The sequence below is a fragment of the Podarcis gaigeae genome (genome assembly GCF_964106915.1).
Source record: "Podarcis gaigeae genome assembly, chromosome: 6".
NCBI lineage: Eukaryota > Metazoa > Chordata > Lepidosauria > Squamata > Lacertidae > Podarcis > Podarcis gaigeae.
In genome coordinates, this window is record NC_139682.1 from 47827999 (window position 1) to 47841581 (window position 13583).

The 13583-nt window shown below is 45.2% G+C and overlaps 1 protein-coding gene across 2 annotated transcripts in view; it reads left to right on the forward strand.

Annotated features, from left to right (window-relative positions):
- Positions 1–13583, forward strand: part of LOC310847411 (copine-5) — a 124012-nt gene that overhangs the window by 47547 nt on the left and 62882 nt on the right. Inside the window, exons 3-5 of one of the 2 annotated variants that reach the window (XM_083745216.1) lie at positions 769–925; positions 2705–2744; positions 4788–4864. In XM_083745216.1, the coding sequence (XP_083601342.1) occupies positions 769–925; positions 2705–2744; positions 4788–4864 (274 nt within the window). Of the gene's footprint in view, positions 1–768; positions 926–2704; positions 2745–4787; positions 4865–13583 lie in introns of those variants that run through there. The other variant, XM_083745215.1, reaches the window with a different exon arrangement.

Sequence of the window (13583 nt, forward strand, 5' to 3'; positions counted from 1 at the left end):
AAAGGTCAAACCACTCCCATATCCTTCAGCAGTGTCTATTTAGTAGGCTGAGTTACCTAGGATGCACCATGTGCATCAGTTGCTGCAACACACAACTAGTTTGCACCTAATGACTGAGCATTCCCAGTGAGCTGCAGCAGTTAGAGTGTTGGACTGGGGCCTGGGAGACCAGGGTTCAAATCTCCACACAGCCATGAACCTTGGGCAAGCCACCATCTCTCAACCTAACCTTCCTCACAGGGTTGTTGTAAGGATAAAATGGGGAGGGAAAGAACCGTGTGCCTTGAGCTCCTTGGAGGAAAGGTGAAATATAAATGTAACAATAAATAATGTAACCAGCAGACTGCCTGCCTCATGCTTTTGTCAACCAATCTATATAAAGGCATTCTGATATTGGCAGGTTCATTTTCAGTACTTTTCCTCATGACCCTACCACATATTGGGTTGAAGTTTGAATGAAGCGACTCTCCACAAGCCCATTTCCTGGTCAATCGCTAACAACTCAGGCCTCAGCACCATATATATGAGGTTGGGGGCTTCCGCCTGCCACTGTATGCATCATTGTACATTGGTACCTCTGGTTACGCACATAATTCGTTCCGGAGGTCCATTCTTAACCTGAAACCATTCTTAACTTGAGCTACCACTTTAGCTAATGGGGCCTCCCGCTGCTGCCACACCACCAGCACGTGATTTCTGTACTCATCCTGAGGTAAAGTTCTTAACCCGAGGTACTACTTCCGGGTTAGCGGAGTTTGTAACCCAAAGTGTTTGTAACCCAAGGTACCACTGTATCTCATTTGTCTTCCTTCCCTTCACAGTTTGGCAGGACTGAAGTCATTGACAACACCTTGAACCCTGACTTCGTGCGCAAGTTCATCCTCGATTACTTTTTTGAAGAGAAGCAGAATTTACGTTTTGATCTGTGAGTGACATCACTCGGGGCATTCTGAGTGTGGGCGAGGAGAAGGTGCAAAGAGCATTTCAATGGCCCCTCCATGTGTCCTTTTTATGGTGCATTTCATGACAATTTGTGCTCATTTTGGCATCGGGGCAGTTATATGTGATCCCACCTTCAATGCCATTTGAGCCTGCAAATGTTTTTGGGTAGACATATTGCTTTATTTCTAGTCAGTGCCGGTCCCTGCTGAAATGCTGCGATTTCTTACACCACAAATGTTCTAGTATATTCCGCACACTCTCACTGTTGCTTTGCTTATAGTGCTTCTCCAGATGGCAATACGGTAGCGACACTGGGGAAGCGCCACAGAACAATGAATAGAACGGACTGATGTGTGGATGGCCCAGTGTAAATCCACACACTGATCCACTAGTACTGTGTCAACGACACATTGAAGAATACAGTGGTACCTCGGGTTAAGTACTTAATTCGTTCCGGAGGTCCATACTTAACCTGAAACTGTTTTTAACCTGAAGCACCACTTTAGCTAATGGGGCCTCCTGCTGCTGCCGCGCCACTGGAGCACAATTTCTGTTCTCATCCTGAAGCAAAGTTCTTAACTCGAGGTACTATTTCTGGGTTAGTGGAGTCTGTAACCTGAAGCGTATGTAACCCAAGGTACCGCTGTATACCTACAAAAAAGCAGGCAGGCAGGCAGTCTGGAGAGGCCCAATGCCTATCAATAACGTGTCTGGTTGGGTAACATCCGATGGCTTGGTGAGACAATATTGGAAAGAGAAAGCATGCGCATTTCCCTTGCTAGGATTTGCAAAGACAGAAAGGAGCCCCAAGTGCATTGAAATTCAACAGACTTCTTTTTATTCAGAGCTTCAAGGGCAGCAATAATTCCAATTAATCTCAGGATTATTGCCTTATCGAGCCAGGCTTTGTCAGTTCTCCTTTGGAATTCTTACACTGTTCTGCCCTGAAATTGGCTTCTCCAAAGTTCCTCCTTATTTAGGAGATCTGTACTTTATTGAGCAATGTTGCCAAAGGCCCTTGGCATGGGAAAAAACCCTTGGGGAGCAGAAAGTCATGCTGACACAAATTTCTTCCTCATAATTATTCTTTGCCATTTTATCCCATACAAACCATTCTCCAGCACAGAACAGATACTATCCAAATAATTGTTTGTCCTGTATCAACAACTCTGCAGGACAGTTAGGCTTGGGAAAGAAAACTCCCATTTGTGCCAATAGGCCTTTTAGGTGTTTTAAGACCTAGTTGTTATGTGGGGAGGAGAGAGAAGCAAGGGTTTTTGGACAGCTCCTGGTCGGACAGAGGGTGGGAAGGGTTAACTCTTCCCTCCCTGGCAGCTACTCCTGCAAATCCCCACTGTCGCTTTAACACAGCCTTCCACAACTGGGGGCCCTCCAGAGGTTTTGTACTACAACTCCCATCAGTCCCGGCCAACACAGACCTGCTGGTTAGGGCTAATGGGAGCACATGTCCAAAATATGTGGAGGGCCACAGGTTAGGAAACGGCAGGTTGCTTTAAGTAATGGATAAAGGAGACAGTTCAAGTCCGCTCTCAAGATGCAAAGCATACGAACCCACATAAGGAAAGTAGTGGGGTTGCTTGCCTGGCCTTAAAAACCATTGCAGCTGTTTCCTTCTCCACAGATGTTGCAGTCTCCTAGCTGCCATGCTCTCATTTGCTGCATAGGCTTTGCAAAGTACAAAATGCCAGGGCAGGACATGGCTGGAATGTGACATATGGTTTCTGCTTCTCTTTCTGTGCAGCTATGATGTGGACTCCAAGAGCCCGGACCTGTCAAAACATGTAAGTTAAGGGCACATTCTCTGCTTCTTTGTGCGATCCTTTCATATCCATTCTGAGATACTTACCCATTCATCCTTGTCTTCCTCCCCCCCCCTTACAATTCCATTGGTAGGAATATAGAAAACTGTCCTATCCTGCGTCAGAATATTTGCCTGTCTAGCCCAATGTTGCCCACTCTGACTGGCAGCAGCTCACCTCAGTTTCAGGCAGAGGTCGTCTTCCCCGTCCTTTGCTAGCAGAACATTTCTTAACCAGAGATTCCAGGGATTTAACCCTGGACTATCTTCATGCAAATCATCATGTGCTTTGTACAATGGTCCCTCCCCTATGTTGTAAAACCCAGTTAAAATCCAGTCTTTTCTTTCTGCTGATTCTGTCTATACTTTGGTTCATTCTCTCTTTCTTTTTGTCCTTGTTGGATTATTGCAATTCTCTTTTTAATCAGTCTTCCCTGTTCCCAGCTTCGGTTTCTGTTTAGTATTCTGACACCTCCCTTATCTTGTCTGCATGCATGATTATGATAATAATTTCTCTGCTTTTAATTTCTTTTAGCTGGTTATCGTTTCCTTTTCCTCATTTAGTTTAAGGTTCCTTTACTTGTTCTGTTGATTCATCCTCCAGTTCTTCTATCTCTAATTTCCCTACATCAGGGGATGGGGGGGATGGGGGGGACTCTAGACCTCCAGATGTGGCTGGACTACAACTTCCATCATCCCAGAACAATATTTACTTACTGTTTTTCTGTTGCCCATAGAAGTAAGGTGACCACGTGAAAAGGCGGGCAGGATTATTGTACCTTTTAATAACTGGTCAGAAGAGGAAATTTCAGCAGATGCTGGTGCCCCTGTTTGAGAAAATAGATGTGCAAAAATGTGACACACAGCTATTGAAAATAGGACCATTGTCCTCTTGCATGTGGCCACCCTAATAGGCAAGGGACCATATAGGGCCAGGAGCAACCAGTGAGGAGGGGCAGTGCTAATCTGGTCTCCTGGCACTGGCATCGCTGTGTCTTACTGGGAGGCAGAGCTATGAAGCTGCAGAGAGTTGGTACCCTAGTGGAGCACTGCATCCATCTCCCCACCACTTCTCCCTTCTGGTAAGTCACAATGACTATAGTGCCACGAGACCCAGTTAACCTTGGCCAGATCTGGTCCAGCAGGTTCAGGGCAGAAGCAGATTGGGGTCAAAGCCATGCACAAGGCATGGATGCTTCCAAGGGGCAGACAATGAGTCAAGACTGGGAAGGAATTCAGGGCAGGCCCAAAGCAGAGATTCACAGAGGATGGAAATCAAGCAGAAACAAAAGTCCTGGAATAAGCAGGCAAAGTAGGTTTGAGGAGCTATGTCAGACAAAAACTCCTGGCCAGCCTACCATCTGTCTCCTCCAGCCTCTGTTTTACCAGTACAACCTGGAGTTGTTGAAGGCAGGACAGCCAAATTCATCTCAACTTCACTGCAAAGCAGGACCAAACAGGACATGAACCCATCTGTGTACAGATGGATAGAAGCCAATCAGACCCAGACTCTGGCACTGGTATCCCACCCTCCTTGGACTAGATCTGAAACAGCTGCCTCTCCTGTGTTGTAGGATTAGAGCAGCATGCCATGGGCCCAGTTCAGGGATTATTGGTGTGGTAAGGAAGCCACTTCTTCTTAGTTCAGTTTCCCGTTGCTCCAGTAACGTCTGTTGCAAGGAGCCATGCGGCTTGGCTGAAGGGCTGATTTAATTCTCCTGCAGCTTTGGGGAAATTGAACCATCCTTAAAAAAACAAGTCAGCTCTTCCTCTTGCAAAATAATATATTGATATATTGTATCAGGCAGGAAATACTGATGTGCATGGTCTTTTTCTTCCATTTTTAACTCAAATGAAGAAATCCCCACAGGAATGTTGAATTTGTTGACTGGATTCTTCCACGAATAGATAAGGGTTTTACCAGGCCATCTTCTCATCTTCAGTTTCCAGGGATCCCTGGACAGAGGGAAATAGCTCCAATGGACCTGTGCTGTTTCATAATGATTATATTGATTTCCTTCATCAGGATTTCCTTGGCCAGACATTCTGCACACTGGGTGAGATTGTTGGGTCACCAGGAAGCCGCTTGGAGAAGCCATTGATGTGAGTGCTCACTCCCTACATCTGCTGGGGGCCTGATGGGTTGTTGTTGTTGGTGGTGTTTGTCTGCAAAGTTATAAAGTTAGGCAGAAAGCTTTAGCCATTACAAACCAATAGAGGATGAAATCACACAAGTCTTATTCCTATTTGAGATCCTTTGGTGTAACCTTTATCTACCTGGTTCCTACAGGATGTTTTGGACCACAACTCCCATCTGCTCCAGCCAGCACAGCAATGACTGATGGGAGTTGTAGTCCTAAACATCTGGAGAGCACCAGGCTACTGATCAGTACAGGTTTCCTGACTGATTCATAGTTGAGTAGATAAAAATGTGGGCTAGCGTTGCTGCTAATGCATGATGCAGCCTGCAGCCAAGGTGTTCTTGCCCAGTCAAATTAAATGAAAGCACAAGAGAAAATCATGCACATATATGCACTCCATATCAGTTCTGTAGCGGTTTAATAGTCACAGCTCCCCCCAAAGACTCCTGAGAATTACAGGCGAGGGTGCTGAGAATGAGCCGTTAGATTTTACCTCATGCATCTGAAGAAGTGGGCTTTAGTCTGTGACAGCTAATGCCATTATGCTACTCCTCTGGAAATCATAACCACATGACATAAGTTCTGCTAGCATTTACAGAGGGAGACATCTAATGTTTGGTTTCGCACAGTGTCTTAAATGCTAAACACGTTTACTAGGAAATCAGTTCCACTGAAATCAACAATATTTTTGAGCAAATATGTTGATGTGGAGGCAGGGGAATGGAGAGCTAGGAATGCTAAATATATATTTTTCTCCAATAAACTTGAATATATGTATATGTGTGCTGCAGATAACATCCAGCTCCTTGAACCTTTTCTCTTGGCTAATATATATAATCCACATCATTTATCACATTTCTTTCTACTCTCTGGACTCATTAATGCATCCCACAGTGGCATCTGCCTCTTATTTAATTTGCAATCTGCATTAGCTTGTATTGGAAATGCCTATCTTGGTTAGTTTTCTTTCATATTTCTAGAAAAACAAATATAATTTTTGAGGATTCCTCCCTCCTCCCCGGGTATAATGCTTTTACATATGTCTTTATTGAATTTCAAGTTATTATTTTTGGTCCCGTTCTCCAGTTTCTCAAAATTACTTTCGGTGCAGATTCTGTAAACCAATGCATTTCCAACTACCTCCAGCCCTACATTTATTTATTTTCATTTTTACCATGCCATCTATCTCTTTCAAAAGTAATGCTGAACCCATCTTAGGATGATACAGTGTGGCCAGTCTCAGGCTTTTGCCCTCTCCTTAGATTTTATGAAAGAGAAAAATTGAAACTTCTGCTCGTGATTTGAAGCAAGCTGTAGTTTCCCATTTTTTCCAGACACAGGAAACTGTGATTTGTACATAGTCATTTAATAAAGTAGGATACTGTTTCAAAAACAATCAATAGCAGCTGTGCCATGATCCCATTTTGTATTGGGGTCCCAGGGCTGCTTTTTGAAACATGGCTAGTCTTAAGCCAACTGCTTAAAAATATGTGTAAAGTCCCATCTAGTTTGACACTAAATCCTTTTTGCTGTTCTGTTTTACTTATTTCGATGCTCTGTTTTGATTGCCCTGCTGATTCTTCTCTTGTGTTACATTTTGGATTAATTGTCTGGACTTGAATTTCCTTTAACCGTGAATTCTTCTCCACAGACTCTCCCAGCTCACTATGCCCTGTTACCTCTTCAGCTTCTGACTCCCCCCCCCCCCAATTTTTCTCCCTCAATGCTATTTTTCCTTCTGGCAGTAGTAGCTTTTAAATTTTAGAATGCCAACCTGTTGCCCTCCAGAGGTTTTTGGGCTGCAGCTCTCATCAAGCCCATTCTGCATGGGGAAGCTGGTTTGGGGCTGATGGGAGTGATTGTCCAGAAGAGCTAGAGGACACTAGGTTGGCCAAAGCACAGAGGCAGAGCAGTGTCACACCCCCCCTCAGGGATGACCCCCTCAGGTGGACCGCACCTGCTGCACCCCCTTCCTCCGCCAGTGCCAAAGCAGGTTTAGGAAAATTTTCAGGATATCAGCCTAGCAAAATCTTATGTTGGATAAGCCCTGGTGTTTTTTAGGAAAGGCATGGGGATTCAGACTGTGTCCTGCAGTTGACCCTCCCTTCTGAACCCACAATGGGAAGCAACTGTTGGGAGTGCAAAACTCTGATAATACAGTCATACAAGTGCTCCCTCCAGAGCCCTAGGAAAGCAGCAGGTGCCAAGGGTAGGCTTGCCATGGGTCAGGAAAATTCCTGATATGTCCTGGTTTTCAGACCGGGATTTTGCCGAACTGGCAAAATGTCAGGGAAAACCTGGATGTATGGCAGCTCCAAAAGCTTGAAATTACTTGGGGGGGTGAGGTCTCCCCAAAACTAAAAAAAAAACTCAACAATTTTGGTGGGTTTCTAAAGAAAAGCTCAACAACTTTGGTGGTCTCCTAAAAAAAAATAATCCAGCAACTTTGTGGGTGTCAAGAATTTTACTTTTAAAAATATGGCAACCTTAGCTAAGGGACCACTTCCAATTGCCAGACATAATTGGAAATGAAGATTCATAGAGTGGGGAAAAAAGATTCACTTTTTCTGTCTTTTGAGAAGCTGCCTTTTTAATTCAAAAGCACCACGGGAGGGTGACTGCAAGGAGCAAGGCAGTCCATCCTAGTGGGTGGGGGGCATTATGGAAACCCACTGTGGAATTAATTATCATTACTGCTGGAAATAAGTCAGAACCCCATGCTTTCTCCTTAGAGAAGCAGCAGGTACAAAGTGCCGACCCTGACTGGATATAAAGAAACAATAAAGGGAAGCAGATTTCCAAATCATTATTTAATCCTTGCACTGCTCTTCTCATGTGTAAAAAAATGCACTCCCAATTCTCATTTGTTTCTGCCTCACGGGAACCCTGTAATATAGGTCATTGTTATTCCCATTCTATAGGCAGGGGAATAAAGACTGGGGCATAGTGACTTGGATCCTGAGACCTGTCAGCAGAAAGAACTGTGTGGGGAAAGGACTTTATCTCCTCACACACATACTGCACTTCCTGAAATGTCTGTTGGGAAAGTTGTGCAAGGTGCCCACACCAAACTTATGACTCCACCTCCTCCTTCCCCAGCAGCCTCCTGTGGCTCAAGGGGATTCTCCAACTCCCCTGCGATGTTTTTCAGTGGTGGGGAGAAAATAAGGTAGTAAAGAGGATTTGCATCACCCCAAAAAGGAAGACAAAATAAGATAATAATATGCATATGGTGATTTATGTATATAGATGCAAATTTAGAAATAATTACAATAAATGCATCTTGCCATACTGTAGATTCCGGCGTATAAGACGACTTTTTAACCCCGGAAAAGAGGTTAAAAAGTCGGGGGTCGTCTTATATGCTGGGTATGGGTGGCGCGGAGCAGAGCAGAGCCCGTTCCCCCGCCCCCCACTGCTGCTGCAGTGGCTCCAAAGCAGCAGCAGGCTCCGCCCCGTGCTGGGCGGCTTTCTCCTGGCGCAGAGCTAGAGTACGGAGGCCATTTTGGACCCCTTGTTCTCGCACAATTTCAGGCTGAGATCTCGCCCTGAAAAAAAGCATTTGCCGGGTATGCGATCTCGCACAGTGCCCCAAAACACATGTGTGCCGTGTGACTCACACAGGATTTCAGACCTGGAAGATGGTGTCCCAGATTTGGGTCACGCCGTATTGGAGGGTATGCTATGGGAAGCCCCACAAGCAAGACATGAGCACATGCACTGCTCATGTTCCTCATCAATTAGTATTTAGATATCTAAAATATAACCTTATCCTCCATGAAAACAGCAACCCTTCCTAGGCCACAGTGCAGAATCATTTTGTGTTTAGCATGGACAGACTGATTGCACAGCAACAGGCAGAGCCGGCGAGATGTCAGGGAGCTCCCGGCAAACCAGCAACTGCACTGATTTAATAACAAACACAGAGGGAAGCAGAAGATGTACCTCTACATCAGCACAATCTTCGATCTGCTTGGATCTCCAGGAGGTGTGAGCAGGCCTTTCAAGCACAGCTACAGAACCCATGTTTTGGCGTGTGTCTCTTCCCCCCTTTCGCTCCAGGTACCAGGCATATTTTTGACAGAAGATGCAGGAGCTGCTGACACAGCACTTTGCCTTTTCATCTCCTAGTCTGTGATTTGGTGCTAATAGTACGAAGGAGAGGGTGGCCTGGGAACAGCCAACTCCTTGGAGACAGAACGTAATTGGCCTCTGTGTTTTGAACATCTGTGTGCAGCCTACTAAGTTAGAGAGCTGCTTCAGTGAAAGTGATAATGGAACACAGAATGAAGCGTTTGGTATTAATAATCCACAGACCCATCCTCAGCATACCCAGGGGGCCAGCTAATAATAATAATAATTTGTAAACCCACCTGGCTGGGTTACCCCTGCTCCCTGGGCAGCTTCCAGCACACATAACAACACAATAAAACATAATAAATTTTGGTGTGTGAGGTAGAAAATCTAAACTCTACCTGCTACCCCACCCTGGATGCACAAACGCACAGTTAGATTTATGGTCAACTTCTGTGATCAGCATTTAACTATTAAACCACTGGTAATTTACAAAGTACTGTTTTATATTTATTCAATTTATTAGTCACCCACAACAAGGCCTCAAGTCAACTTATGGTAAGGGACAGGAATGCCTCAGGTCTTAATACTGAACTGCACTGGGCATCCAGAGAAGTTTTTCCTTTAGGATGTCACCATATGCGGCTTTCTGCTGCTCCCCATTTAGTGTTTTCACCTCATCAGAAGATGTGCCTTGACAAAGTGCAACAGCATGGAAGGCATGGGCAGATTCTGCATTTCCAACACACCTTGCTGGCCATTGACATGAGTTTGCAGCCACTTATTGCAGTCGGCCTCTAGCTCTAATTGGCTTTTTTCACAGCCAGGATGTCTCCTCCAGCAAAGGTCTGGGACATGTAGGCAGTGGGAACAGCATGCTGGAGAGCTTTTCTGACCTTTCCAGTCACAATTATGGGCCTCTTCTCATTGGTGATTTTGAAATCCCATGCTAGCAAAATAGCGGCAGATTTCTTAAGCACAGTTTCCAGCTAAGCTAATTCAAGATTGTTTCTCCTCTCCTCGTATGATGAGGAGTTTTTGAGAGTTTTTGACTTTTTAAACCAAGGATAAATGATTCATTATCCTTCCTCCCCACCCCACCCTGCTCCCACATCCTGGATTCAGCACGGTTTCCATGCATGACAGTCACTTGTCACTTGAATCTCGATTTCTATTACAGAAGTCATTCTTCACAATTCCAAATGTGTTTGGCACATTGGGTGCACCCCTTTGCTTCGAGAGATGTTGGTGCACAAGTAAATCATGCTATGCATCTTCCAAAGGACAAGTTCAGTACATTTCAGGCAACGGGAGAGTTAAGTAGAAGCTACTCAGTCAGGTAGCTGATGTGCTTTCGTAATGAGGGGATGCATGGAATCAAGCTAGCTCCTTCTGTTCAGATACACAGAATGTGGAGAAGACTCTGCTTGCTCTAGAGATAAATGCAATTGGCTGGGGGCTCCACTTCCCCCACTGGAGGTAGCAAGGTATCAGGGGGAGTGATCCTCAGCTGTCACTTGTCGGAACTGTGCCAGGACTGAGCAAAGTGATAATAGCTCAAGGGAAGTAGAATAATTTCTGCGCGTCCTTCTCATGGGTGCTGCTTAGATGAATGGGCAGATGAGCAGTGACTCTGAAGCCACCTGGGAGCAATCCCCACTTGCCACCCATTGCCACATCACCCACCTGCTCACCCACGCAAGCAGTACAAGTCAGAAGGAAGCAAATAACTGCCTCTGGAGCTTTCCATTGTGGGTGTGGATGTTCTGCACTAGCCCAGCTTTCATAGGCATGCCTGGAAGCTGCAGCTGATTCTCGTGACAAGCATGGAGAGGGATCTCCCATTCTTGCCATCTGTACTGACTTCTAGAACATACACAGCCGTGGGCTTGACTTTGTGCATTTTCTTCATCGTGAAGGCAGTGAGCAAGTCAGCTCTGAAATCCAATGGCAATCTGCTGAGGCATTGGATAGGATGTCAAAGGAGGCTCTTTTGTGGCCTCACTGTGCCCCTCAATCTGTATCTCACACATATTTTTTTTACAATTTTGTTTATTCATTTTCACTTTTAACATTTGTCATCATACACAAATCTTAATCATTTTACAAGTAGGATTCTTGGAATCCTCGGACTTTCCTCCACCCCTCTGTGGTTTCCCCAGATATTCTTTTCAAACGGCATCTTATCATATTCCCCATATTTTCTTAAATCTCAATTTTTATCATAATTCTCGCTTCATTCAACCTGGATCTCACATAAATGGCATGGCAGAAAACGGGGCAAGTGTCATTAAAATGGAATATTGTTGTGTGGGACAGCTTGACACTCCTGGATATGTGCATATTTTGCAACAGCAGCCACACTCGTATTCTCAGCAGCCTCCTCTCAGTACCGATGGTTTGGTTGCATATTGCATAATGCTAATGTTCAGCAACCAAAAACATGGTTATATGGATTGACCTGACCTTGGAAGGCAGCCAGGGTGTTGTTGGGAAGCTTGGCCTTGCCCTACTGACCCATAAAGAGGCAAGCTGAGACTGACTTGGCTGCCTTGCCATTCTTGGATTCATCTTCCCCACAGCCCCTGAAAGAGACGCAGGAAAATACTGAATGTAGTAAGCCGGCTAACCATTTCTGCACAATATCATTTCACATTAAATTATATCACCCCTGACTTGACTACCTGTTTCTATTTGTCCTGTATCTTCTGTGATCCTTTACCTTGAACCTGCTGCTGATCCTAAATTTCTTCTTAGTCCTGCCTATTTCCCTCCCTCCAGCGTGGTGTAGTGATTAAGAGCAGTGGACTCGTAATCTGGTGAACCGGGTTTGATTCCCCACTCCACCACATGCAGCTGCTGGGTGACCTTGGGCTAGTCACACTTCTTTGAAGTCTCTCAGCCCCACTCACCTCACAGAGTGTTTGTTGCGGCGGAGGAAGGGAAAGGAGATTGTTAGCCACTTTGAGACTCCTTAGGGTAGTGATAAAGCAGGATATCAAATCCAAACTCCTCCTCCTCCTCCTCATCCTCCTCTTTGTGTTTTAGGACCAGACACTCTCTTGCCTCTGTCCTTTGATGGAGAGATGATCACCATGTAGGTATTGGGACTCAGAGTGGGTGTTCAATAGAGCAAGGTACATTATATTAATAGCCACACCGGTGCTGCTGGAAGCTGATCAGGCTGACTCTTGCTCACTGAAGGCAAGTGCAGGATAAATTCCCCTCCTCTTCTGGGAGAAACAGCAGCAGGCAAATCCATGTCCTCGGACTCTGCAATTTTCTTAATCAATGCTCTCTCCAGCTGGTAGGGAGAGAGGTTGCCTCACTTCGCTGTCAGTAGCTGAAGCTGCGATGATCCGTCATCTCTACTCCTTTGCCACCTACCATCACTCTGACTGCATGGTGACCAAAGCCTGAACGTGAGGCTGGTGGTGGAGAGACAAAAAAAAGCCTTGCTGAGCCTCAGAATGTAATCTCAGCCCTCCAGTTGGAGCAGGAACTGGCAGAGTTTCACAGCAGAAGCAGGGCATGGCTCTCAGAATTTGGCCACAGCCTATTTCCCCCTCTTTTCCTGTGCTGCTGACATCACAAAAAGAGCAGCAAAGAGGATAGGTATATAATAATACGTGTAACCCTCTTGGAGCCCTCTTTAAATAGGAAAAGATATGAGGTACCGTAATAAATGACATGGAAGCAGACTGCATGCCACAGTTTGTTTGAACAAACCAGGATTTAAACCTGGTTCCCTTCAGCTGTCCTTACTAGCAGGGCCTTATGGGCACAGTGGTGCCTCAGGTTAAGAACTTAATTCGTTCTGGAGGTCCATTCTTAACCTGCAACTGTTCTTAACCTGAGGTACCACTTTAGCTAATGGGGCCTCCCGCTGCTGCCACACGATTTCTGTTCTCATCCTGAAGTAAAGTTCTTAACCTGAGGTACTATTTCTAGGTTAACGGAGTCTGTAACCTGAAGCGTCTGTAACCCGAGCTACCACTGTATTTTAGTCCAACAACATCTGGTGGCATCAGGTTGAGGAAGGCTGATTTAAACTCACCATAGAGTTTTCCCAAGACACAAGGAACTCTGCTTAATTTAAAAGCAGTAACATTGCTTCTTGCTTCCTCTTTGCACCCACATTAGAGAAGAGGAGAAGGGGAAGCATGTGTGCCTGTTCCCATATACTAGGCTTGTTCCCATATACTAAATGATGGTTTAGGATTATGTACAAAATGGGCAACAGTGATGCTTGAGTCCACTACCTAGGTCTTGGGCAAAAAGCCAGCTGATAGCTGAAAAATGCCAAATCCTGGCAAAAATCATCACTCTTCAGAAGGGTGTTGCCGCTGGTTCCCAAAATACTATCACTTTGGCCTCTGCTGTTCCGTATCAGATCACTTTGACTCAGACTGATTCAATGAGATCATCATTTGTTTATGGTGAAACAATCCTGTGTCTATCCTTCTTCATACCTGTGAAATACAGGACAGTCTCATGTCCTTGCAGGGTGGAAGGAAACCCAAACTGATTAGAAATTGCTGCTTTCCAGATGTGTCTCTGAGCCATGGCTCTTTCAGAGCATTTGGGGAGAGGAGGAAGGAATATTA